Genomic DNA, 26960 nt, shown 5'->3' on the forward strand with positions numbered 1-26960 from the left:
ATCAAAACCCCAATGAGAGACCACTTCACACCCAGTAGGGTGGTTATCAAAAAGTGGAAAATAGTAAGTGTTGGTAAGGATGTGGAGAAATTGAAACTGTCACGTATTATTGATGGGAATTGAAAATGCTTCAAGCCTCTGTGGAAAAAAAATTGGCAGTTCCTCAAAAAGTTAAACATAGAGTAACCATAGGATTCAACAACTCCACTCCTAGGCATATCCTCCAAAGAACTGAAAACAAGGACTCAAATACATGTACAAACCTGTTCATAGCAACACTATTGAGAATAGCCAAATGTCCATCAGTGGATGAATGGATAAAAAATTGTGGCATGTACATACAATGGAATTTATTCAACCATAAAAATTAATGAAGTAATGATGTATGCTACAACGTAGATGAACCTTGAAAACATGCTAGGTAATAGAAACTAGACACAAAAGTCATATATTGAATGATCCCATTGTATGAAATCCAGAATAGGTAAATCAAGAGTCAAAAGCAGATTGGTGGTTGCAGGGGCTGGGGGCTAGGAGTGGAGGGAGAGTCACTGCTGAATGGGCATTGGATTTGGGTGTAATGAAAATGTTTTAGAACAGGATACAGATGGGGATTGCACAATATTGTGAATGTGCTAAACACCAATGAATTGTTCAGTTTAAAATGGTGAATTTTAAGCTATGTGAATTTCATCAGTTAAAAAAAAATTAATGGATCGCAGATCTAGTATAGTATGTAAAATGATAAAAATTTTAAAACAGGAGAAAAAATAAATTACCTAGGGTTAATCAAAGAGTTCTTAAATCTGAGAAAAAAGCATGCCCCATGGAAAAAATATTGATAAATTGGACATCATCAAAATTAAAAACATTAGCTCTCTGAAAGATACTGTTGAGGATAAATTTGCAAATCATAGATCGAATAAAAGACTTGTAATCAGAATATCCAGAGAACTTTCAAAACTCAGCAGAATGAAAAGAAATAATTTTTTAAATGAGCAAAGACTTAATAGATACTTCAAAAAAAGAGGTATACCGATGGCCAGAAAAATGCATGAAAGGATGTTCAACCTCATTAACCATTAGGGAAATGCAAATGAAAACCATGGTTAAATGACACTGCATAGCAATTAGAATGACTACCTTAAAAAAAAATACTGACAATCCCAAACATTGGTGAGGATGTGGAGCAAATGGAGTTTTCATACACTGCTGGTGGAAATTTAAGTAAATGGTACAGCCATTCTGGAAAATAGTTTGGCAGTTTCTTTTAGTGTTAAACATCTATTTAACCATGTGACCCAGCAATCCCAATACAGGGTATTTATCCTAAAGAAAAAAAAACCTTATTTTCACACAAAACCTTGAACATGAATGTTTATTCTCTATAATCACCCCAAACTAGAAACAACCCATGTGTCTTTCAACAGGTGAATAGATAAATGAAGTGTGGTACATCTGTAAAATGTAATCCCACTCAGCAATAAAAAGGAATACACTATTGATACACACAATAACTTGGATGAATGTCAAATGCATTATGCTGAGTGAAAGAAGATAGTCTCAAAACGTTACACACCCTATTTCTCCATTCTTGAAAAGTCAAATCTATAGTGATGGAGAAAAGTTCAGCAGTTGGTTGCAAGGGTTGGGATGGGTATGTGTATTATTACATAGCAAGAGCTAGAGGGAGTTTTTTCGTGTGATATAACTCTTCTGTGTGCTGATTTTGATTATGGTTACAGGAACCTATACATATATTACAGTTCATAGAACTGTACATCAAAAAAAGTCAATTTTACTATAGGATAATTAAAAAAATGAAACATAAATACTGTTTTCAGAATAACATATATAAAATGCACAGGATCTGAATGTTGAGTTTCAAGGTGTCATGTTATCTTCTTTGTACTTTCCTATATATACCAAACTGTATATAATAAATAACAATTTATGATAAATCAGTTTTACACATAGAAACAAAATGCTCTAAAATAGCTACAATATGGAGGTGTTCAATATTTCTCAGTAACTTCAGCAGACTGGAAGCCTAGTGATTTTAGTTTTCTTCTCTCCTATCCAGTACTATATATTCAGGAAAGCAAATAACCCTTTCATCAGTTTTATCAAAGATGGGAGGGAAGTGACTGAAACTAGACCTTGACTGAGGTCTCCTGGTCAAGCATTGTGTTGCCATGCTTGTAGCTTTTCCTGTTTCATCCTTACTACAGTTCTACCGGGTATGATAACCAAGAACATTACAACATTCAGAGCTTTTTTTTTTTCTGTATGCAGTAACACACTCCTTCTCCGAGGATCATATTTTGATCAAGTTTAAACTGAAGCTTAAATCACCAGGGAAAAAGAAATCTGCCGTCTTATTTCTTTCTGACTTTAAGTAAGACTTGGAATCCACCCCTCTACCCCACACTTATCCATTGCATAACTATTATCCCAGTTCTAATGTCTAATGGATCTGCTTTTACTGGCTGGGTATGTGTTATTCGTTTCTGTTTGTCCTGCAACTAACCAGTCCATGAAAAGTGCTTGAAAAGTAAACCCTAGGTATACATACAATGAATGAAGAGACGGATGGATGGGTACTGGCTGCCTGGATGGATAAATGGAAGGGAGGGAAGTAGGGAGAGATGGAGGAAAGATGGAAGGAGACCAATCTTTGTTCTTTGTAGTACTTCCTGTGAATTATGCCCAGTCTACGACCCTTGTTCGGAAGAACTGCAAACTAAATATGATCTAAGGTATGCAAAGCTTCCAAATTTATTAGTGGCTTGTGCAGTAACTTTTAATGTTTTCTGTGGCAATACTAGCAACAAATTAATAAAAGCTTAATTTTTATACAAATAGTTTTATTACAAATTTGAATTTTTAAGAAATACACATTTAAAGAAATTACATAAAAGGCCTTAGTAGTCTTAAAAACGTTTTGGAGACTTTTAGTGATATGTCATTTCAGGCATAGTGGTCCAATTCTGCTCTCCTGCAATCCATCCGTTCCCCTGCTGAAGTCTGAACGCAGCTCATGAAAAACCAAGGAAGCCACCTGAATGTGCTTACATGTAAAAATAGTGATATTTTGATTCAACAGAGCTGTTTTTCACACCAGGCTGCAGAATGAGGAATACTAATAAAATGAAGGCCTTTTAAGATTGTTGCTTTTGAAGTCAAGTCATTCAGTTTGTGATTAGTGTTTAAAACCCTGAAGATATTCAATACAGAATAAAAACAATAAGCTCAAAGTACATGTTTCACTATAATAGACACCATATTCATGAACCTGGGTTTGGTTTTGGCACCACACAATTTTGGGTTTGGAGGTGAACGATGAAAACCGATGTTTCACATTCAATACCCTAGTGTTTAAAAATCCATGTTAAAGGACAACACAGACTTTTAAAGGAAGAAACTATGTAAGCTTTATTTTAACAGTGGAACTGAGACTAAAACTTGACCTGCCTAATTGCTGACATCTATATAAATTACTAATATATATATATATTTAATTTGTGCCTCCTTTTGGACCATCTTTATTCCACAGGATATTCGTGATTTCTGCAAAAGCAGTTGCATAGTACCACACATAGCAGAAAGACCTAAATTTATATTTGGGGGTTGGAAGATACGGCTGCTGAGCCAGTCATTACATCTGTAGGTTTGAAACACCATTTTTACATGACTATTATTTGTACAGACCAAGGGACCTGAATTTTGAAACAGCTAGACAGTGACATCAACAAACATTTCATTTGGGGGGTGAAAAATGAATCTATTATCATACAAGAATGAAGACGGGTGTTCAAATAATATGGAAGGCCCCGCACACCTCCTAGCACCCTTTGGTTTTCTGATGAAGTTCTCCCTTTACACATCAGTGCACTGGATTGTAGAACAGACTTATATTTTTATTTCATCAAAAGTGCCATTTGGTATGTCACTAGTGACAGCTTATCGATGTCTTTGTTTCTCCTTCAGCAAGTAGAGGCCAATGAAGCAGGGTGTGTTAGTTACGCAGATTCATATAAGGCACTTTGTTTTTCATACTGGACAGTGAGGTACACAGGATATATTTCTAGGGTTCGTTGCTGTTAAAAAAAAAAAAGAGGAAGGGGAAGAAGAGGGAGTAGCACCATGTTGTGACGTTAGCTGAGGGCCGGGCTTCATTATGTTCTCCGCATACAGACTTGGCAACGGCTGACGTGCGTGCGCAGCTCCCCAGCCTTCAAGGTAGACGGCGTGGGTTTCCTACAAGACAGCACAGAAAGCTGGTCACCTCGCCACTTGTCAGAAATGCTGCTGAGTTCCGCAGCCCTCCCTCCCGCTCGGAGATCTCCAGGAGCTCAGACAGCAAGGGGCCCTCACCCCATGACAAATGGCCACCATTATTCAGCCTGACGCGGAGCAGGTACCATGCTGGGGCATCACATGGCTTTCATAATGCATGGGGCGATGCAAGCTACCATCTTCATTCCCCATCCCCGGGCCCTGACACTACTGATGTGCCCAGGAGCACACAGCTATTGGGCTCCAAAGTCTCCACCGCTCCCCACTGCATCTGCCCGCCTCCTTGTACTAGAGTTTATCTTTCTGTCTTCTCAACTTGATTATAAACGCCTCCAGGGAAAGAGAAAGATATTACTCTTCTCTGTGACACTTCACACATAGTGAAGTGCTCATTAAGTATTTGTGGAATGATGTAATGAACAACTAACTGGGAATAATTAACTAGACCTCGAAATCCTTTCATGACTTTCAAAGGATTTAATATGCAGATGATCTGATTGAAGGCCAAAGAAAAGGGAAGACATTTAGTGCCCCAACTGCTTCTTTGATCCCAGAAATTCTACCTTATTTGGACTGTTGGAAAGGTGAAGTCTGAACTAGAACTGACACTAATCAAACACTATTAATACGAAAGTAGTCCTATAACAAGAGTCCTGTGCCCCAAAATTGAGGCTGCTTGTTTTAGCAACGTTTGGTGAAGCTCCTGGTCCTCCCAAATGAGACACTTAAGTTAATGGGATATTACTTAATTCTATTAAGAAGGCAGTGCACCCAGATGCTGGTTTACAAATACAACCGTTTTTACCTATTTACCCTGTAAGGCGAAGCCGTAGGAGCTGATACACGCACTAAGCTGTCGTTTCAGTAGCTAGTGGTTCAATTCTATCTGTAGAGGTGATGTCGAGTTTCCAGTTGCCTAAAAAGTCTTGTGTAAGCTACCAATTAGACACCTGGTAATTTTTGATGCTTAAAGAATTACCAGTGGCAAGTGTGTTGTTTCACCTTTTATGATCTCAGCTACAAAGAGATAGAGTCACAGCAAAGTTCTACAAAATTCCCTCCAGAAAGGGAAAGACAGGGAGACATATCTCCAGGGGTGAAAAGCATTTTTTTGGGCAATTGTTTCTTGTTTATAATTGTTCAGGCTCCGTTGGCCTCCTGCTTCTGCTCCGGCAGGGCTGTAGCTGGTACTAAGTAAAGGCTCAAGGACCCATTAATATGCTCCTATCCATTACAGACTGGGCTCCAAATGAACTTTCACAAGGTTGGCAGCCACTGGGGTCCATTGTTTTAAAGGTGAAATTTTGGTAACAGAAAAGAAAGGAAAGAGAGGTCTTTCCTTTTCATTTCAGCTGCATTTGTACCGAAATTAATTTTCATTTGCGTGGGTCTAAAAAACAAAATCTTGTTAAGTCACTCAGACCTCACACAACACATTCAATTTAGCATTATAAACGCGATGAAAATGAATGCTGCTCACTTCCCTCACTGAGTAGTAAATATACAATATTTTGAATGCTGTTTGAAGATTTTAATTGCTTTAATAGCATTTCAGTGCATTTGCCTAGAAAAATGAAAAATGACCTTTTTTCTTTCACAGTTTTTCAGTCATAAAAGAATTAAGCCTGTCACCTAAGCTCTGCCTAGGTTATCTGTCTCGGTTATCTGTCCATGTAGAACAGAATAAAATATTCATTACTACATGTGGAAAAACCATTCTAACTATTGCTTTATAACCATCTTTGAGACTTTGTGCCAGAAGATATATGGATCACAGATAACTGAAAATAAAAGCCACAGGAAGGGGAAGGGGTCCTATGAGAGAGGGTCATTCCAACTTACTTGAACATCTCGCTCCTCTCTATAGTGGCAAGCCAAAAGCTGTAAGCGTTTGCATAGTAATTACAAGTCCCGCGACCGTGGCATTCGATGAACGGCGCACTTCTAAACTCTTCCAGACAGGACCCGGGGGATGCGAGGGCTTGGCCAGAACCTTCAGCACCAGCACTGGTGTGCTGTGGAATAAACATGACCGTGTGTCAGCAACTGCCACCCACAGAGAAGGAGAGAGCGTCACTGTTCCCAGGGAGGAGCCAGGGTGCTCCATTCTGGAAAGCTAGCTCTCTTTGCCTCATGCAGTCACCATGGAACATACTCATGCCCACGCCACCCATAGCCTGCAAGCTGGCTCCTCCTCCACGCACTGGGCACGGCAGTACTCCACACAGTGCCAGAAATCAGCCAACTGCTCCTCCCAAAATAGGAGATGACCAATCCAGCTTCATTAGAATTTACAGAAATGCTGTCCTGACTATGTCTTATTTTTGGAACACTGAAACCTGTCCCAACTTGGGACCTGACACAATCGCCAAAATGTGCAAATAATGCTGGAACCAACTGATGTGAAATCAGAATTTCTAAACAAAATTACATAAGCTAATCAAAATTCTACATTTGCTATATTGATGCTTTATATCCTTTTACAAGGTAAAGAAAAATCATCCATTTCTTTAAAAAGAAAACTTAAACAAGAGACACAGTGAAGTGAATAACTACAAATGTAACTGTTAAATTGCATGTTGATCTAATGGCTTAAAGGGTGATGCAGAAGGTACTTGCGTAGGGTCATTTAATGGGAGTTATTCCAGTAGTTCAGAGCTTTCCTATAGTCAATCAATACTTTAAACTGAGGCAATAAAATAAGGAACTACAATGGGACCTCAAACAGGCACCATGTTTCCTGTTTTAATTGGGTTTTTGGGGGGATGGGAACATCCAGGGCGTCTGGCATCTGGCAAAGCTGGATGACAGGAGAGCAGTCTCACCCCACGTGAAGGGTTTGGGCACTCATGCTCCTGGACAGCCCGGAAGAGGCAGCACACCGTTAGCCAGTATGTTGCTGCTCTCTCACTGACTCAAGCTTCTGCTTTCAGGGTTGCGTGTGTTTTAGTAAATGTGCACTTCCCACATGCACACTCATCTCCTCTTCTGCCTGACTCTAGGAAATGTCATCATGTTGTCCCAGCTACCTCGTCCCAGGGTAACGTCTCCAGAGACAAAAGGAGGACTCTGGCTGGGCACTGGAACTACTGCTCTCCTTGGCAGAACAGGCAGCTATTGGGGCTCTGAGGGAAGACCAGCCTCAGCAGCATGGTCCACAGAACTGAGAGGGAGGTAGCATTCAGAAAGAGGAGGTGGAGGTGTTTGTTAGTGGGTCGCTCTTCCAGAGAAATATGGAGTTTCCCAAAATGCTTACCATCACAAAGGAATAGCCAATCCAGAGCGAGGACCACCCATTGGGGCATGGCGGGATCTGAATGGTCTGGCTGTGCACGGCCATCACCATGGCAGGTGCCTCACACACCGCACACCTGGAAGGTACAAAAGCAAAGACACTCAGCACAGCTGAAGGGATGCGCAGGACAAAGCCTTTACTTGTTCATTCCTTTTCCCACTATTTGCAGTCAATCCCTTCACTCAATCTTTCTGATTCAGTTACATGTTTATCAAATGGATAACGTGCCTACTGGTTAGACTCTGAGGCTTAGAGCCTTCTCATTGGTTTGATAAGCCCGTCTGAGTATTACAAGATTAAATTCAAAAATACATCTCATACTTGTTATTTAACCATCGGCTTGGTCAGAGGAAGAAAATAGGAAAGCCAAGTTCTAACAGTGGCCGTCTCTCGGAGGGGCTGAGGCTACAGCTGACTTTTGTTTTCTCTTTTGTGCATTTCACTGTTTTCCAATTTTTCAACAGGGAGCATGTATTTCAGCAAACACAATTAAGGCTTAGTGATATCCAAGTGCTACCCTTTCCAGGATGCCGCAATTTATTTTAAGCCAGGAATCATCTGAGATATAAGAAATACATTTAGTGACTTAGCGTAACTAAGACAAATTATGTATTTGAGGCTGCCTGTCCATATAACCCTCCTTCAGGAGACTTGTTCTAGACCTGGAGCCAACAGACCAATGGTGAGACCCTGCTCTGGGCCGAGGCTGTCAGCAGGACACTGCATCTGGAGGAAGTCCCAAAGAAACCTCCCAGGACAGACACTTCCCAAGCCAGGCAGCCTCACACTCAGCTACTGGGACTGCACCCAAGAATAAATTAAAACAACCCACGATGTTCTGACTCAGACTGGCTCAACTAAGGGAACCCTTTGATGGGAAGAGAATGTTTTGTGAAAAAATTAAACACCAGCAGGAAAATAATTATATTCAGGTCACAAAATGAACAGAGTGTGCACAATGCTGATAAATGGCTATAAATGGTGTTAATAATTACACCTAGTTATGCTGGAACATTTGCATGAAAATGAATGAGGAGTGGGAAGAGGGCCTAAATTAGTCATTCGATTTTCCATGGACGGTGCGTGTGTGGGGAGTGTAATTTTCTATTTTATTCACACAAATGCAGATGAATTAAAAGGCTCAGTTAAACTACAGTTACTGAAATTGGCCTTACACATCTGCCACCATCTGTCTGCCAGACACAGAAATATAGCATGGAGGAGAGGCTCTCTCTGGGCTGGGGGGATTCAAGTGGCTGTAGAGACGGTGGTCCTCACCCAGTCAGATGGGTGACTAGGAAACACAGAATCACAGAGTTAATGAGCTGTACGCTCCCTTAAAATTCATACAGCCTAATTCCCCATATAATTTATGAAGAAACCAAGGACACTGTTAGTTGTGTCAAAGCCAGAGCTAGAACTCAGTTCTTGCTCTCAAGCCAGTGGTCTTTCTGCTATAACCTTTAAATAATCAGTAATTTTATGACAACTCTTGTCATTAGAAAGCCAGAAAGTGCTTAGAAAATTTTGCCCTACTCTCACTCTCAGGATAAAAGCAGAAAAGTTGGTATCTTTTCTTCTTAAAAGGAAGGATTTTTGTATTATTCACTATTTCCAAAATTAAGCTTTAGGACCTTCCCAAAGGGAAGCCCTCAGAAAAAACTTGTAAGTCCTGAGAAAATGGAAACCTAACTAAGTTAAATAACCATGGAAACCATCTTGCGCAGAGACCACTAGAAATGGGCAGCATTATTACAAAAGGGAATGCAAGATATTATGGCTTAAGGAGTAGCAGGCTTAAAGGATGTCACTTGTAAGGTCTCTTCCTGCTGACTTTCTATGCGTCAGTTAACAGAAAGTTTTAAAAAGCCTGAAATGTGCAATACTGGGACTTTTAAACAAGTAACGCTTATAGAACCTGGGGTATCTTACTGAAAGTAATGGATCCACAGAGAAAAGCAAATTTTAGACACAAGGTTTCTAAGGACCTGTTTTTGGAATATTCCAAATGCATGCCAGAACCCCTGTGTCCTCCACCAAATCAAAGTCAGATGTCAATTTTATCAAGAAGGTAAATAGCAAACAAAAATGAAAAATCATTTTCTACCTGTTGTCCATGGGAAGCTAAACAAAAACACAAAAGTGGTTAGTTTTCCTTCTCACACATTGTTCTGAGAAAGAAAAGTCTGAAAACAGAACAGTTGACAGGTCCTCTCTGACACATGGAAATTATTGTCTGTGTTTTGAAAAATTCCACTCTGGAAATGTAATGCATGATTTTTCCCATTGAAGACCCATAAAATAAGTTTTCTTATAGCTCAAAAGAAAAATCAAAGAAAGCTATCTGGAGATATTTTAATGTAAGGCCATCAAAAACCTATGACTTTCCTATGAATTAGGCAACTCCCACCCAGCCTTTCTGTGGCACAGTTCTCTTAATAAGACTGTGATCTGCCAGGCCCTGCCTTCCCACATGCTGGAGTCAGACACCATATCTGCCAGTCTTTCTCTGAACACCAACTGCCTGATGGCTACAACACTGCTGGACCCTCAGAGGGACTCCTGAGCTGGCTCCAAGCACTCCTGTTCCCTTCTCCCTCTGACTGCAGGACATTTCATAGCCAATATGCTACATCTTTCTTCATATTCAAAACCTTCTGTATTTCTTTAAAGGGAATATAGGAAAGCTTAAATTCTTTCTCACATTTTCCTGGGGCAAATTTGTCCTGTCTTGTTATTCTTTTTATTCTTTATTATCTCAGTGTGCAAAAGTAAAATTATAGAATAACTCCTTAGTCAAATGAATTTATTCATTTGCCACTTTTCTATTTCTTCTGAGTATAGCTAAGGAATCAACTTTTAATTAGAAGCAAAGAGGCAAAGATAGGACAATCCTGTCTTTTTCAGTCACAATAATTTCAATTTCTCATGTTATTTCCTGCCAAGCAGACTCTTTAGAACCTGAAAATATACTCCACATATTAATTAGTGTGGAAAGCACTTAATTTAGGAAATTGCTCAAACACACGCATTCACAGTGGATACCATGTCACCCAAGACAGCAAAAGTTGTTGGAGGTGGGGAATATGAGAAAAATCTGAATATGGCTATAGTTTGATGTGTGCAATGAATCTGTACAATCTTTTTATGTATAAAGCATAGATATACAGTATTCCTGTGATATTACAACCTCACACCCAGATTTGAGTTCCTGAATCAAGTGCCACTGAACTGTATGCTTAAAAATGGTTAAGATGATAAATTTTATGTTCTGTGCATTTTACTACAATTAAAAATAATTAAATATATATTATCTTAATTTCATGGGGTTGGGGGCAATGCAGGAAAAAATATCTTTAAAACCTCCATAGGGAGATAATTATTTAAGAAAAAAACAAGTTGAAAACATTGTTCTGATGCTTGCTGAGGACGTTGCTTTGCTCATAGGCGGAAAGACGACCACCACAGTGAGTCACATGAGAGAGGGAGTCTGTTCCAAAGCATTCTGGGTGTTATCGCTCCATGACTCTGCACTGTTCATTTTTAAAGAAGATAACTGACTTTTATACCAAATGACTTTCATGGCTGATTTCTATTACAAAACTCAGACGTCACAATTAATAAACCGAATGGCAATGAACTGAATGGTGTGGTGTGTTTTTTTTTGGTGGGGGGGTAATGAAAAAATAAAACCTCTGTCTAGATTACAAATGGCTTTCCTTCTGCAATTATGTATCTGCTCCTACAAATGTGTGACTCACCTGCTAATAAACGGCCTGATATTGTCCCCCGCGATGGGTGCCATAGACATTGGCATGGGCTCTGGCGTGGACAACCAGTAGGAATAGTCATTTCGGGAGGCGAAGTTGCAGACATTGTTGATATTGCAGAACAGGAAAGGCATCGTACTAAACTTGCGCAGGCAGCTTCCAGCCGTGCCTGGAGGTACAGGGAGAGATGACAAAGTGAAGTATTTGCTTTCTGATTCAAGACAATATGAAATATTGGCTTCCTAATTCACCTCTAAGTAAAATGGATTTGAGCTGGCTAATAATGAATGACATATATTCAATCTAACCATTGAAGTAGAAAGAATTTTTTTTTTTAATTATGAACAGAAAGAAGGAAGTACATATACCAAATAGACTAGTAGGATTGTAAATGGGCATTAAATTAAATTTAAGGTAATCAAGGCAAAAAGGAAGCTATAAAGAATTATGCAGGATTTTGTTATTATTATTATTATTATATTAGTTTCAGGACATTTCGATTAAAGGAAACAAACCAGTTTACCAGCAGAGAGAAACCTTTTCCTGGAACTGAATTCTAGAAGAAATTTAACATAGGGGCTCCTTGTCCAATGGATAGGAACACACTGGACAGTATCTTTAATGATAGTTCTGCTGAAAATGCAGAGATGCTCTTTATATAGCTGCTTGTTGTTTGCAAACGCAGTAAAATTTAAAGATGTATCACATTAAAACATAATTTGTTGGAGGATATCTAAGAAAATGACAACAGACATGAGCTTTCTGCCAAACTAAACTAACAAAAGAACAGAGCATAAAACATGCAGAAAAAAATTGGACAGGATAACATGGGACCTTCTTTAAAAGAGCAACATTAGTAAAGCTGCCCTATTTTAAGAATATCAATGTAAACTATTGAGCGCACTCCAGAAATTCTGATCCTATGTGATCATTTGAAGACAAGACCAAAAGTTTTATGAATTTTGAAGTTTTCAAAGATTCCGCCTTTATATTTTCTTGGCTTCCCATTAAGAATATAGTAGCTATTAAATTGATAGCTCATTTGGCAAGGATGGGGGGAAACAGGGCCAACCTCTCTTTTCATAACTAGGTCTTCATGGCACCCTGAACTGCAGGACCAGAGCTGAATACAGTACTACACCACCTAGGCACTTGACAAACTTATGTTGGATGAATTCAGGCATCTGAAAATGTCTCACCCAAGTCCTGCCCGTGCGCCCGTTCATTGCCTTGCACGTAGAGCAAAGAGTACCCATGGTAAAGAATTTTGGTCCCGGGAGGACACTGTGGATCATCTATTGTTTGACTGTGCCGGGTCACAAGGAAGCCGTGATCAACAGATGGGGTGCCTGGGGGACCCATGGACCCTGGTAACCCATCAGGGCCTGGTGGGCCTGGATATCCTCTTGGACCTGGAAGATAGAAGAGAAATTGGTTTCCTTAGTTACAAACAGTTTCCCCTAAAAGGCTTCAAGCGAGACCCAATCAAATACAATAGGCCTCCTTCCTGCTGTCTTAGCTTTTCCTTTTCACATACCATCTCAAGATGTTTTATAGGCAAAGCAGATGCTCAAAATATTTAGTCCACCGAAATATGTGAAAAGGAATATATGAATAAATGATATACATGATGTGATTCCATGCATGTCTCGCATATAGCATTTTTGGGCTCCTCTAAGAAAGGATTGTTACAGAATTATTAAAACAACCTCCTTTTAAGGTGGCTTCTCTTTCCATATCGGCCCAAAGCCTGTGCCTCGAAACAACGCAGTACAGAAGCTCCCATACAGTGGGTGCTTTCATCCCCTGGGGTAACTACTATGCTGCCTGTGACACTGTCCACAGACCTTCTGCTGGGCTGTGCCCTTCGTTCAGCTACTTGACGCCCTCCACCTTTAGCATCTCAGTCATGATGGGGTATTTGAGCTCCTACTTCCTAGGAAAGTAGATCAATTTTACTCCCTGGCAGAGAGTGGCCTTTTGGCCAACAATGGCATTATCATCTACTTTCCCTTGTCTATTGCTGAGACAGGATTTCTGTAGCTGCAGTCCACTTCCCTCAGAGGAAACCACACAAGGCATCACTGTCGGCCTTCTTTCAACAACATCTGGAAAACACTGGACTTTGATCAACGTCTGTCTCTCCACACAGAAAAAGTGATGACAACCCTTTAGCTCTTTTATAGGATCCTATTTCTACTAAGAAACAGACTTCTTTGGAAATCTTTCAAGTAACATTTTCAACTCCATTTTGTAAGTTTCCACATGCCTGGACTTACTGTTCCTAAGCCAAAGATACAGGTAGAGGGTAATGAGGTTGGGAAGCCATAGCAAACCTACCAGGAGGTCCAAAGGGTCCTGTCTCTCCTTTCTGGCCAGGGGCACCATCAAACCCAGGAATACCTGGCGGTCCGGGTACACCCACTGATCCTGTCACACCTAAAGGAAGGAAAACAAATTTGTGGTCTGATCCTGGAGAGCAACAGACTGTACCTTTTTCTTCCCCTTTGAAATGTCTTTAGCCTTCTGGGAGACAAGCATAAGGTTTTAGACTGCAGGTGAAAGTTTTCCCAGAGAACCACAAGGTGCATCCTGCAAAGTCTTGTATACATTTCACCAAGGCAACTGCTAAATTGACATTCGAACAGGTGTGCACTTTATCATCGCATTCAGAATTCTCCCTGGTTTCTTGCTATTATTGTTATTGTTTGCCAAATTGTTCTGGAAAAGGCAGGATATGTGGATGGTAGGGAGAGATCTGACATATTTTCACTTTCTCAAGGGCTTCCCCCTTGGCCATATTCTAGTGTCTCAAACAATTTTTAGGTAACAGATATACTGACATGGAAAGTTTTCTGTTTTCATGTATACAGTTTAAGCTTAGGTAGTTTAAACTTAAATTTTCCTGGATACTCTCTTTCAACTCGAAACATTTTCATTCTCCTTTCTTTTCCATGCATCCCTCACCAATATCTCTTTAAATAGTAAGTAAGCCCAACTAAGCAGAACGATTCTAGGTTAGCATGTCTGGGAACAATAGAAATTTGCACAAGTCTTTGCCAGTTGGGCCAACTGCCCAGAGCACCAATTCTTATGATTCTAGATTGCTGCTTCTTGCCACCCCTTCTCTCCGAGCTGGGAAAGATAATCTGACTCTTTTCAGCCATGTTTTTCTAAGTGAGCATACGAATAGATATATTAAATCATATGTACCTCTAGTTATTCCTGTATTTTGTTCTAACTTGTTAAAGTCCATGCAAAAACTTCATTTGGTTTTGATATACATTAAAGGAAGGTAAGAAAGTCATATTTAAATATGTGTTGATGTAGTCATTACCCAGAGGCTTTGATTTTAGACACATGGGTGAAGAGAAAATCCTGCCCGACTCCCTTGTGACCCCCACACTTCCCCTGCACAGCCCAGTTGTTCTTACCTTGCTGTCCTTTGGGGCCTGGAGGTCCCTGAAGCCCTTTCAGTCCTGCAGGACCCTCAGGACCAGGGAGCCCTGGTTCCCCTTTGATGACATGGTAAGGACCCGGGGGACCAGGGGGACCCGGAAGACCTGTGGGAATCAGGAATGTCACTGATCAATTTCACTGTCAACATACAGGGGCAGAAGTAGCTTCAGAAGTACAGTCCAAAATGAAACCCACCCAAATGGAATGTTTCTCCGATATAAAATCATTATTAAAAACACAAGTAATTAGATCCTCACAAGGCATACATGCATCTATTATTTCACCTAAAATCCCGAATCCTCGGGCCTGGAACAGGCATTGGTGTCATCAATGCAAACTATCTGCTCAGTCCCTGTCAACCACCATCTGGCCCTCACCTGAACACTACCTGCAGGTGAGGCTCAGTCTCCCCCAGGCATCTCGCCTCTGACTTGGATAGCTCCCACATTGCAATTAGAAAGTTTATTTTCTCATACTTATCTGAAATCTGCCTCATGGTACAATAACCACTGGTCCTAACTGTTAATGATGAATAAACTTACTCCTTCTTCTGCATGACAGGTCTTGAAATATGTGCAGCAACAATATAGAGTGCACAGGGGATTCTGAGGTCTGCTTCAGCCTCCCTTTCTGCAGCCCTACATCCCCAATTCTCTCACTCCTTCCACACACATTTCCCCATTTCTTTTCTTTCCTAACACTCCACTTCTCAGTGTGTCCCAGTTGCTCATTCTGTCCCTTGAAACATGGTTTTAAAAATGAAACACAGCCCTAGAAACAAGGTCTGACCAGCACAGACTACAATGGGATGCATACTTAAACTATTTCCTTCCAAGATTATCCTGGGTTTTTTTGAGCCACGGCACACTGTTGGTGCCCACTGGTGACGCCAAGCAACACCCTTTCCTATGAAGAACTCTTTATTGTCCAACCAGAATTCATTCAGTCTGTCTGTGTAAGATTTATTGTAGTCCTACTACAACTTTAAGTGGTTGCTTTCAGTCTGCCTTCAGAGCCCATGACATTTTGTGACTCTTGAGTATGTAATACCCTTTCCACTGGATTTATTTACCGCAGTTGTAGTTTTAATCAACCTGACTTTCAAGATAAGTCACTGGTAAAAATGTCTATTAGTTTAGCCAAATACAGCAACACTGACAAGCTACTTTGGTTAACTGTTTTCCAATAATCTTCAAGTCATTTCACATATATAAAACCAAACACCCTAATTCTATGAGTTCAATGGCTTTCCTAGTTCCCCAAACCATCCATAAGACGCCCTCCAGTATAACAAATTCTCCCACCTTTGGTTCCAGGGAAACCTTGGTCTCCTTGGTCTCCTTTAATTCCCTGAAGGCCAGGGAGGCCTTTCTGACCTAGAGGAAAGCAGAACAGTGTCTTTATACATAATTCCAAAAGATACACAAGTATGTATGTGTGCACACATGTATACACATATATGCACGTGCATATACGTGTGTACATGTATACACACATAAAACATGCATGCATATTACATACATATACACATTCACACAGTGAAAAGTTTTCAATTTATGCTTGTGGAAGAAAAAAGCATTACTTCTGCTAAGCTATGGAAAACTTTTGATGAAACTCTTCTTTCTAGAACCCAGCACTCACATTTTCTCAAACATGCAACAAACTATAAAATGGTCACAGCAGTGGAAGGCATGTGATATTCTTTTTGGTTTACACATGTCCCCAGATAGACCACAAGACACCTGCAGGCTGAGCATTTCTTTTATTCACCTTTCACTCATATGTATCTGATTCAGCAGTAAAAATCAGTGCCTGGAAGCTGGTCAGCACCCCCTAAATGTTTGCTTAATACATGAATAAATTAATAAATGGCCCAAATCCATGACTTCTTATTGAGATGCTGATAATAGAGATGCAAATGATCCACTAATTCTTAACAAGAAAATCAGAAGGTCCTTCCTTATAGAGCCATTCATACAATTATACAAATCGTGCTGCCACACAGATATAGCATTTTTAATTTGAAGAGGACCATACTCTGTACTATAATTATACCAATTCTACCAATATGAAAGTGCCAATGGTTAGGAAGCTCTGATAATAGGTAAATGTGTCTTTAAGCAGCATCTCCTTTATTGTCTTACCTTGAAATCCTGGAACTCCTGGAGGTCCCGTATCACCCTTAGAACCTGGAATTCCTGGAGAGCCACCAATTCCCTAGGCACACAAGGAGAACATCAGCTGGGAATCATTCAGGAGATGAATGATAAGTCTCTCAAGTAACTGGTCATTGGGAAGCTAGGACAGCCCCTCAATGTTCTACAAAGTATCTTTATGGACAAATGGTGTCTTGTGGTTTCTCGAATGATGTAAAAAGAATGACAAAACCTCTGTGTGTGTCTAAGGCAACTGAATCAACTTGCTTCATTCAGTTCCCCTCTGCTTGTCCATCTACATTGTAAGTTCCAAGAACAGGTGCAAGCCTTACATCCTGCTGTCCCTACCCCAAAGCACAATGCTACGAACAGAGACAGAACTCCCTAAACATTTGTCATGGCAACATATCAGTGTATCAACACCAAACTATAATACCTTTCTGGAACATTTTTCCTCCAAACACTTAAGTATAGTGATTTTTCTTTAGATTAGCTTCATATCTTATCTGAAAAGTGATTTTAAATATGGAAAGAAGATAAACAACACTGAAGGAGGATTCTTTTTCTTTATAATATACCAATATTTGTGTATTTTTAAAATATCATCTCATTTTCTAGCTATTTCAACATAGTTGTTCATTTCTCGGTATATAAAAAAGTTGCATTGTTTCTTACATATATTTATTTCTTTGCTTTACCTTACTTTAAAAGGTGCTGTAACCAAAATAACATGCACAAATATGTACAGTTGACCCTTGAACAATGCAGGGGGTAGGGGTGCTGACTCCCTGCACAGTCAAAAATCCACATACAACTTTTGAGTCCCCAAAACTCATCTACAGTCGTCCCTCATTATCCATGGGGGATTGGTTCCAGAACCCCTTGTAATGCCAAAAGCTGAGGCTACTCAAGTTCCTTATATAAAATGGCACAAAAAAATGCATACAGTCAGTCCTCCACATCTGCAAATTCCCAACTGCGGATCAAAAATACTGTTTTTGATCTGCAGATGGTTGAATCCATGGATGCAGAACCTGGGAATACAGAGGGCCGACTGTATATATTCACTGAAAAATATCCATGTATAAATGCACCTGCATAGTTCAAACCTATGTTGTTCAAGGGTCAAGTGTGTGTGTGTGTGTGTGTGTGTACATATTTAGAGAGAGAGACAGAGACAGAGAGACAGCCACTGATTGGCACTGGGAATGGGGAACATATTTCTATTTACCGAGGCTTGCTTTTTGCATTAAGTTTGTTAGCAGATTTTTAAACCCACAAATGGAACTGTAATTTCAAGTCATATAACATTTCTGTTAATGATTCTTATAAAACTAGATTGTAAAAACTGTCTAATACTTGCCTAATGTGATGCCAATAAAGATGGCTGATCACTGGCAAGAGAGGAAGAACTGATGCAGAGAGAATTTGGGAGTGTAACACATATGTATACACACACATATTATTTCGTGATCTTTTTCAAAAACAAGACCTACAAATGGACAACTTACAGGCATGCCTTGGTATCCTGGATCTCCCTTGGGCCCTGGAGCACCGGGAGTCCCCGGCCATCCTGGATTTCCTTTGTCACCTTTCAGTCCATCAAGCCCAGGGAGCCCTGGAGGCCCCATTGGTCCAGGAGGCCCTAACAAAGACACAGAAGTCACATATGGAGGTTAGACGGTGACTATATATACAAGTGTCATTGGCCTGTGGTTGTCATCACCACCACCCACTGTCCCCAACTGAATACAACACCATATCTACTGCCACCCAACTGACCCCAACTGTATACAACAACACTGTATCAAGCTGAGAAATCAAGGCTGGTTCTAGAAGGAAGAATCCGATCTGCTCAACAGGCAGAAAATGTTGATAGAAACACCACAATCCCAGTTTCCAAATGCCCTGTGCGACTGTGTTCAAGGGCAGCTGTGTTGCAGTGCCATCACCTGGTCAGGATGGAGAGGCATGTCAGAGTGTTGTCTGGTTTACAACCACCACCACAGGTGGCATCTGTGCTCCAATATTTTTCTATTAATGTAATGTCCTCTCTCTCCTCTCCCTCATTACTCGTCATCTATTTTAAATTCTTTGACAGAAAGGACACAAGAAAAGCACTGACCCATCGAAGGCTAAAATACAAGGGGCCCAATGTCTTAAACCCAGTTTCAAGCCATAATAAATGCTGCACGTTTCTAAATAAAAAACTCCATTGAGAATTTGTGCATTTAAATATCTTTTACACTTGTGTATGCTTGTGCCTTCTGTTTCGGTCCCAGCTCTGACCCTGGTTAGACCCCCTCACCTGGCAGGCCAGGTTGTCCCTGGGGGCCTCGGTCTCCTTTGGGCCCCTCCACGGGGCGGCCCGGAGCGCCAGGCATCCCTGGTTGTCCTTGTGGTCCGGGAGGACCCGTGAATCCTTGCTCTCCTTTGGGTCCAGGAATTCCTGGGCTCCCAGCTAATCCTGGGAAACCCACATCACCTTTTGAACCTAAACAATAAAAAGAGTTTGAGATCATGAGAAAGGCAGGGAAGAAGAGCAACCGCAGTGCACTGAACAGGAAGGAGGAGCATCTGGAAGGCACCGGGAGGAGGACTGGAGCTGGGTGTCCTTTTCTCTCCTCTTTATTAAATAACATGCTGGACTCCTACCAAGGTTGACCTGAAGAAGAGTAAGCTTAGGATATAAGAGTCCAGCTATAATCCTTTTCCTTTTTACAGGAAGTGTTTATGGCAAAGGCATTTGAATATATATTTAGATAAGTCTGCGAGCAATAGCATTGCTTTCAGGGCTTGTTCAACCAACAGGTGAATGAATAAACAAACTGTTATATCCACACCATGGAACACCACTCAAAAAGGAAGTAAACTATTGACACAAGAAACAACACAGATGAATCTCAAACTAATTATGCGTGCAAGAAGTCAGACTGAAAGAGTAAAATATGGTAGGATTCCATTTATGTAAAATTCTAGAAAATGCAAGTTAATCTGTAAAGCCAAAAAGCAGATCAATGCTTGGTTGGGGATGGAGACTGGAGGCAGGAGGAAGCAGGAGGGGGGACGACAAAGCAGCACAGGAAGCTTCCGGGGAGATCGCTATATTCACTATGTATTTCAATGGTAACAAAATTATTCTAAACGTTTTTTTTAAAGTAAGAGCTTTTAGGAGAAAAAAACTGCATGTTTAGTTCTAAACATATTACCCAGAACTTGCCAATAAAACACAACAATTCTAGGATTATGTCATGGTGCTTAAGAAAAAATAAGAAGGGAAAGAAATAGGGTCATCACCTAAAATGATCACAGGGCCCCTCGTGGAGAGGCTCCCCCTGCTGTGTCACTAGGCAATGAATCTAAAACACAGCTCACTGGATGGTGGCTTGTCACAGGCTAGCAGTGTATGTTAATTAGATTGTCTCAGACCGAGTATCTATCATCCATGTCCAGTTGCTTCCTTGCAACTGTTCGCCCTGTTCTGCTTCCACCACGTGCAGCAGTGGTTATTTGAAAAGGAAGTACATGATTGGTAAATGTTACCTTTTTCTCCTTTGGACCCTGGGAACCCTGGGAACCCTCTTCCGGGCAGACCTACAAGATAAGGGTGAGAAGCAGTGCTTATCTTTCCCAAAACAGTTCATCTACAGGTACAAAGCAGTATCATCTCTGAATCAATACCCTATACCATTCGCAGAACACACAGAAATTAGTTAACTGCACCTTGGTAATGAAATTAGATTCCTACAGTAGTCCTAACACACCCTTGACTGGATATATATAATGTAGTACTTTTTCCTAAGTACCTTTCTGCTCAGAACCATGATGGCATTTCGCAGAAATAATCTGTACAAATGAGTAGGAAATAAGTACTCATTTCCTACTACTTGCTGTCTGGAGATTCACAAATTGGCTTTTCTCAGATGACAATCCGACTAACAGCAGTTCTCAGGGAGGTTGGGAGACCCAGAGACATTTGGGGCCGCAGACACTGGGGAGCTCATAGACATGAGTAAAGGGCTCGAGGCAAGATTTAATGGGGGCAAGGAGGTGTGGAGACATTTTCTTATGAATTCTTTTTATACAAAAATGAATGTACATAATATAAACATAAGGTGTACAGCATAAAAAAATGAACTTAAAAGAGGCCGACACTAAAAGCAATAAATCCCTCTGTATGCTCCTCCCCAGTGATATTTTTCTCCTTCCATCCCCCAACCCAGTGTAACCTCTTTCAAATTGTGTGTGTGTGTGTGTGTGTGTGTGTGTGTGTGTCACTGTCTTGCTACATGTCAGTATTACCACATATGTGATTGTCATCATCTAACTTGCAGCTGGAGCTTTTGCCCAAGTTGCATCCCCCATAAGAGACACAAGCAGATTCAGGAGACAGTAAATATTTCCAGGACCATTTCTCTAAAGAGGGAAGTGCCAGGCAAAGCAGGCAGTGGTCTGGGCTTTTTGTATGTATCTCTTTCACTCACCACTGAGAGTTCAGGCCATTTCAAGGGCAGATACCCATAAATATGTGTGGAATAAACGAAGAGCCCCTTCCCCCTTTTCTCATCCAAGCCTGCTTTACTTGTTCACATTGGTATTTAAATAGCTGTAAGAACGTGTGGCATAGGTGCCACTTTGTACCCAGCGCCAGTCACTTAGCCTGGTCTGTACGTCTCTGGGAGACGCTTACTTCTAAGAGCCTCATTCTGAAAGGGACAGGGAGCGACATACCTGGTTCACCCTTCTCTCCTGCTGACCCTGGAATTCCATCATTGCCGGGCTCCCCTTTCTGGCCGGCTGAGCCTTTAGGGCCAGGCGTCCCAGGAAGACCTCAAAGAGAAAGGTCATGTCAGTCAGGCATTGAACCTCTTGCAACACCCTAGTCTGCATGAAAAATGCTCCATTCTCAACATTCTTCCAGGGAGCTGTTCCTTGCAAGCATGCCTTCCTTCCCCCAGGTTATTCCTGACATCCCTTCAAAAGGGACAATCCACACTGTTAGCAACACCACTGCTCGCCAATCCCCAAACGCTGGTGAGTGGAGAGAAAGTACATCAAACTATCATGAGACATATGTGACACTCTCTAGAACCATTTAGAACTAGCTATGAAACCAGTCTGGATATTTTGGTTCTAGTTCCTAACTGGTGGCCAAACCTTGGGAAGGCACTCTAAGACCCCCAGGCTCAGTGTGGTCATCTTAAAAGTGAAGGGGCGGGCCCAGCTGGCCTCTGGTCATCCACAGGTCACCCAGTGACATCCTGGGCCCACAACTTGCCATCTGTGAGGGAAAATCCCTGGAAGATTTGCTGTCCCTTCTCCTTGGCCACCCACTTGGCTTCTTCTCTACAAGCCCCTGTCTGTGTCCTAAGAAGTGGTCTCTACCTGCTTCTCCTTTGCTGCCAGGAATGCCATCCAATCCCGGGAGGCCTTTGTCACCTTTTTCTCCAGGCAACCCAGGGCTTCCTAAAGAAAAAACAAAATACCAGAATGCCCATGACTTTGTTTTTCTTTGTCGTCTTTCAGCTTCAAACTCAGGGGGAGGCTCCAGCTCCCCTACCTGGATAGCCAACACTTCCTGGTGAGCCTTTGGGGCCTGGAGACCCGGGCATGCCTGGGAGTCCAGTGCTTCCTTTTTCTCCCTTCTCTCCAGGGCTTCCTGGAAAACCTGCTATTCCTTGATCTCCCTGTGAGAAAAAAATCACGTCCATTAATGTTCTCTCTGTCCCTGGACATGTGTCTCTAGGCGCTTTCTGGATAATTGCATACATTCTGGTGCAATGACTATTCAGTGCAGAGTTCATTTCCAGCTTTCTAACCAAAGAATCAAAGTCCACATCTGAAAACAGGAAAAACTAGAAACCCAACGCAAAAAAAGCCAATTGTCTTTCTAATTCCCATGTTCGTCTTCACCCTCTCCTTCTCTCGTTTTTCTCCAGTGATAGCTTACTGCCCTCGCCTATCAACAAGTTTCCAGACTCTTCCTTGGAAGGGGGTAAAGAGTAGAAGGTGGGGAGGAGAGGCAACTTAAAATAAATTGAGGGAAATTGTTCTATGTTATGATTCCCTTAATGTGCTGAGATACTTCTTAAAATTTTCTCACGAAGGATTTATGTTTAGATGGATGGGAAGGGAGGTTTCCATGCAGGATGCTGTTACCTTGTCCCCAGGCCGTCCCGGAATGCCAATGCCAGGCAGGCCTGCCTGTCCTTTATCCCCTTTTGCTCCTTTGTCTCCAGGTAAGCCAGGAACGCCCTGTGGGCCGGGGATTCCAGGCACACCTTTTTCTCCAGGTGTTCCTATAAATACAAATATTTGAAACTGAAATGTGTGATAAGCAGGGACGAACATTAATAATAAAAAAGCACTATGACAACCAGCTAAGAATGAGGTAAAAGAACAAGTAACCCATCATTTATCATTCTGTAACTCTGGGAGATGCCAATCTCCCAGATCACGTGAGAGCCACACCAGAAAATGTTTCTCCTGTTTTTTAAAGAAAGTCAGTTCATAAAGAGAGAAGAAATACCTTCACTGCTTAGCATACTTACTTTTGCAACAGTGTGAAAAATGACTTCTACGTTCTTTATTCTACAATCAACTCTCATTACCCCAATGTATCAGAGGGGTCCGTGAGGCAGGCCATGGAGAGTAAACATACACTTTGTTTCATAATGTATGTGGGTAGCCGACTCTATTTATAAATAAGTGTGACTGGCAGCCGAGATGCTTCCTGTCTTTCCTTCCCTTCCTCAGGTAAGTTTTGAGAAGCGCTAACACCAGGCCAATCCGTAGGCCTGAGCTCTCTGCCTTCTGTCACATGCCTCCTCCCCAGCTGCTATCACTGGAGTGAATGCTGATGGCAAAGCATTAAGGCCAGTTCAGGACTAGGGCAGAGGAGCCCAGAGGATTCTTCTGGGCTAATATCAAAAGGCTTTAGAGGCAGGAGCTTCTTGTGCTGATAAAACAAAATGGAAACTAAACATCTCCTGGTGAGAGAATAGCCAACTGGATAATCCCTCAGAGATAATAGCGAGTTGATGGTGTGCAGCCAATGTTTTGTGTTATTAAATTGCTATTTTTCTTTTTAGCGATGGTCATCATGTCAGCAAAATGCCATCCATTCCCAGGCAGGAGACCATACAGAATTGAAGATGTGAGTTCGTGGAAAAGACACATACATCTGCCTGGATCACGTCCTCCGTGCAGTGGATCTCATTCTGCAGACCTGTCCCACCAGTACCGCACGTGCATGTGCTAGAAAGAAGATGCTTTTTCTAAATCCAATGTACCTGGCAGGCCCATTCCACCAACTGATCCTTTAGGTCCGGGAAGTCCTGGAGCACCTGGGGTTCCGGTTATGCCTGGATCACCTTTAGGTCCTAAAATAATGAAGAGAAGAACCAAACAGGTTAATCATGCCTATGAAAAGAGGTAACATTTCCTCAGCATGAGCGCCTGCTGTGTTGGTGAACTTGAACTCCACTCCATACCTGGCTGCCCAGGATGCCCTGCTTGGCCGTCCTTTCCGGGTACTCCTGGGGTACCAGGGTCTCCTCGGGATCCTTTATCACCAGTTGGCCCAGTTTGTCCTACATAACACAGAAAAAAAAAAAAACAATAATGATGACCCACGTCTGCTTAAAATAAGGCAAACTGTTGCAGAAACACAGGTTGGTGTGATATTATGTGTGGAGAGCTAAACACAACTGGTTAGGTATATCATTCTATCTCCAAGTTAAGACCTTCTCCAGGGTTACCTTTCTCTCCTTGGTCTCCCTTCTGGCCCTTCATGCTGCCCATGTCCACTTTATCCACGGACCCAGGCTGGCCAGGGAGACCGACATCTCCTTTATCACCCTTGAAACCAGGGTCTCCCCTGGGTCCCGAGGAGCCTGGAAAGCCGTGGTCCCCTGCAGAGGAAAGAGAAAGCATGCAGTGAGACGTGGCCAAGTGTCTCAGAGGCTGTGACAAACTGTGGCCTTCTTTCTGGTTAGTAGAAACAACTGCTAAAGAAGGTATAAAGAACTAATAGCCTGTCCAAAAATGGCTTTAAATGGGGGAGCATCTTGTAAATGAACAAGAAAGCCATTTTGTAGACTTCATTATTCTCTAACAATTCTAATATATGTGACTTCACTTATTAGTTTAAATAATTTACATTTTTCTCTCCTTCCAAAATACCTTTATCACTCCTGTTCATCATGCCCCTCTAGTCTATACAAAATAATAGAATGGGAATTTTCCAGTTCTACTAAACAAATGACCATTTTTATGTCTCACATTCAAAGTTAATATCTTAAAAAAAAAATATTTTGGACCATTTTCAAATGACAAGATAAGAAATAAAAATTAAGACTTATACATTTGCCCAGTTTGCTAACTTGATTCTAAGAACTCCATTCCGATGGCCTGGAATAACTGAAGAGTCATCATTTCTCAAAAAGCAACAAAAAAAAACAAAAAAAAACAACCAAAAAAACCCAAAAAACAGAATCTCTAGAACCTCATCTGTGCCAGTAAGGAAAACCTGAAACCTGTCTTCTCTGATTTGTTGGCAGAGCACAGCCTTTAATTGCACACACACTGTGTACCAGGAATTCCTACTAGAAGAGGAGGTCTTCTAGATCCTTGCTTAATCGTCTTCTTTCCTGTGCCTCTTGAAATGAAATGTGATGTACAACCATTCGAGAATCTCCCAAGAAGCCTTAAGACATAGACATAAGAGGCGTTTCTGGAGTTACCAGTTCCCTACCTTTTTCACCAGGCAATCCTGGCGAGCCCGCTGGTCCTGGAGAGCCAGGCTGCCCCGGGGTCCCCATGACGCCCATCTCTCCCTTGGGACCTGTGGCCAGATGGAAGGACTGTAAACACTGATGGCAGATGCTAAGGGTCATAAACAAGACAAGGTAAGATGTCTCCTCAGCATAGATTTGGGGCAGGAGTTCACAAATCATTTACCTGGAAACCCAGGAAGTCCGGGTGTCCCCTGCTGTCCAGGAAGCCCAGGAAGCCCCGACTGCCCTGTGAGGCCAGGGAGCCCTTGAGTCCCTTTATCTCCTTTTGGGCCTGGCATGTCCAGGCCTGGGAATCCAGGAAAGCCTTTTTCTCCTTTCACTCCAGGAGGACCTGAAGGCAGGTAAAGAGCAAACAACCATTAGCAGGATTTGCAGAGAGCTCTACAGCGCACTTTACTGGGGTTAATTGCTACTTTCTGCACAAAATAGGTGAATGTGCCCACCTTGGGGGCTGGAATGGCTTCCACCTTCTCAGATAGTGGTGTATGGGGCCATCCAGGAAGTGAATGGGTAAACAATGTCCCAAGACAAAAGCCCTCCTTTCTGCCACCAGGAGTCAGTAATTACCACTCGCAGGGCTCCCAGCCTCTCTGCAGTATTTAGACATAAGACTAGCTTCCCTTCAACCACTCTTCATTGATTGTATTGCCCTATTCCACCATCACTGTCTTAGTTCTAGAATTATTATTAAAGGCAAAGAAAGCTTCTAGACATGTACTCAGTTTAAGTTATTCACAACTTATTAACCCTCCTATGGGAAGATAAGACAGAGACACCAATCATTTTGAATTTGAAAAAAGTTCTTGACTGTACAACAAAGGGGAGGTCTCTTCGGTGTGTAAACCAAGCTCAGTGGTAGGAAAAAACACCTGACACTACATTTAAGCAAACAACCAAACTTATAGAGCTAATCTCCCCTTCATGGAGACTCCAGCATCAGCTCCTATCCCATTATAAATGTCACATCACCTGATGACCCCGGTGGCCCCGGTCTTCCAGGGGGGCCCATCACTCCAGGGGGCCCTATTCCAGGAACTCCGGGAGCACCTTTGGGACCTTGTAATCCAGGAGGTCCTGGGTCACCTGGATGGGGAAGAAATTGTGAATAAACTGCATGGGGACCACAGCATGTTTCACAGCATATGCTGCTCGCTTACACAATAAGCCACCACAACAGAAAACC

General features: G+C 41.7%; 1 protein-coding gene across 1 annotated transcript in view; it reads right to left on the reverse strand.

The window, feature by feature from the left end:
• Positions 1-3899: 3899 nt before the first annotated feature.
• COL4A1 (collagen type IV alpha 1 chain) overlaps positions 3900-26960 on the reverse strand; it is a 145637-nt gene continuing 122576 nt past the window's right edge. The window contains exons 31-52 of the mRNA XM_019731071.2: positions 26747-26860; positions 25941-26108; positions 25735-25824; positions 24740-24892; positions 24473-24571; positions 24272-24361; positions 23139-23278; positions 22540-22666; positions 22365-22445; positions 21711-21809; positions 20523-20573; positions 19288-19473; positions 18491-18624; positions 16968-17040; positions 16128-16199; positions 14799-14927; positions 13705-13803; positions 12564-12776; positions 11356-11533; positions 7556-7670; positions 6142-6314; positions 3900-4260 (exon numbers count right to left, since the gene is read on the reverse strand). Coding sequence (XP_019586630.1) covers positions 4179-4260; positions 6142-6314; positions 7556-7670; positions 11356-11533; positions 12564-12776; positions 13705-13803; positions 14799-14927; positions 16128-16199; positions 16968-17040; positions 18491-18624; positions 19288-19473; positions 20523-20573; positions 21711-21809; positions 22365-22445; positions 22540-22666; positions 23139-23278; positions 24272-24361; positions 24473-24571; positions 24740-24892; positions 25735-25824; positions 25941-26108; positions 26747-26860 — 2666 coding nt within the window. The 3' untranslated portion in view covers positions 3900-4178. The remainder of the gene's footprint in view (positions 4261-6141; positions 6315-7555; positions 7671-11355; positions 11534-12563; positions 12777-13704; positions 13804-14798; positions 14928-16127; positions 16200-16967; positions 17041-18490; positions 18625-19287; positions 19474-20522; positions 20574-21710; positions 21810-22364; positions 22446-22539; positions 22667-23138; positions 23279-24271; positions 24362-24472; positions 24572-24739; positions 24893-25734; positions 25825-25940; positions 26109-26746; positions 26861-26960) is intronic.

The sequence above is a fragment of the Rhinolophus sinicus genome, linkage group LG04 (assembly GCF_036562045.2).
Source record: "Rhinolophus sinicus isolate RSC01 linkage group LG04, ASM3656204v1, whole genome shotgun sequence".
NCBI classification, from domain to species: domain Eukaryota; kingdom Metazoa; phylum Chordata; class Mammalia; order Chiroptera; family Rhinolophidae; genus Rhinolophus; species Rhinolophus sinicus.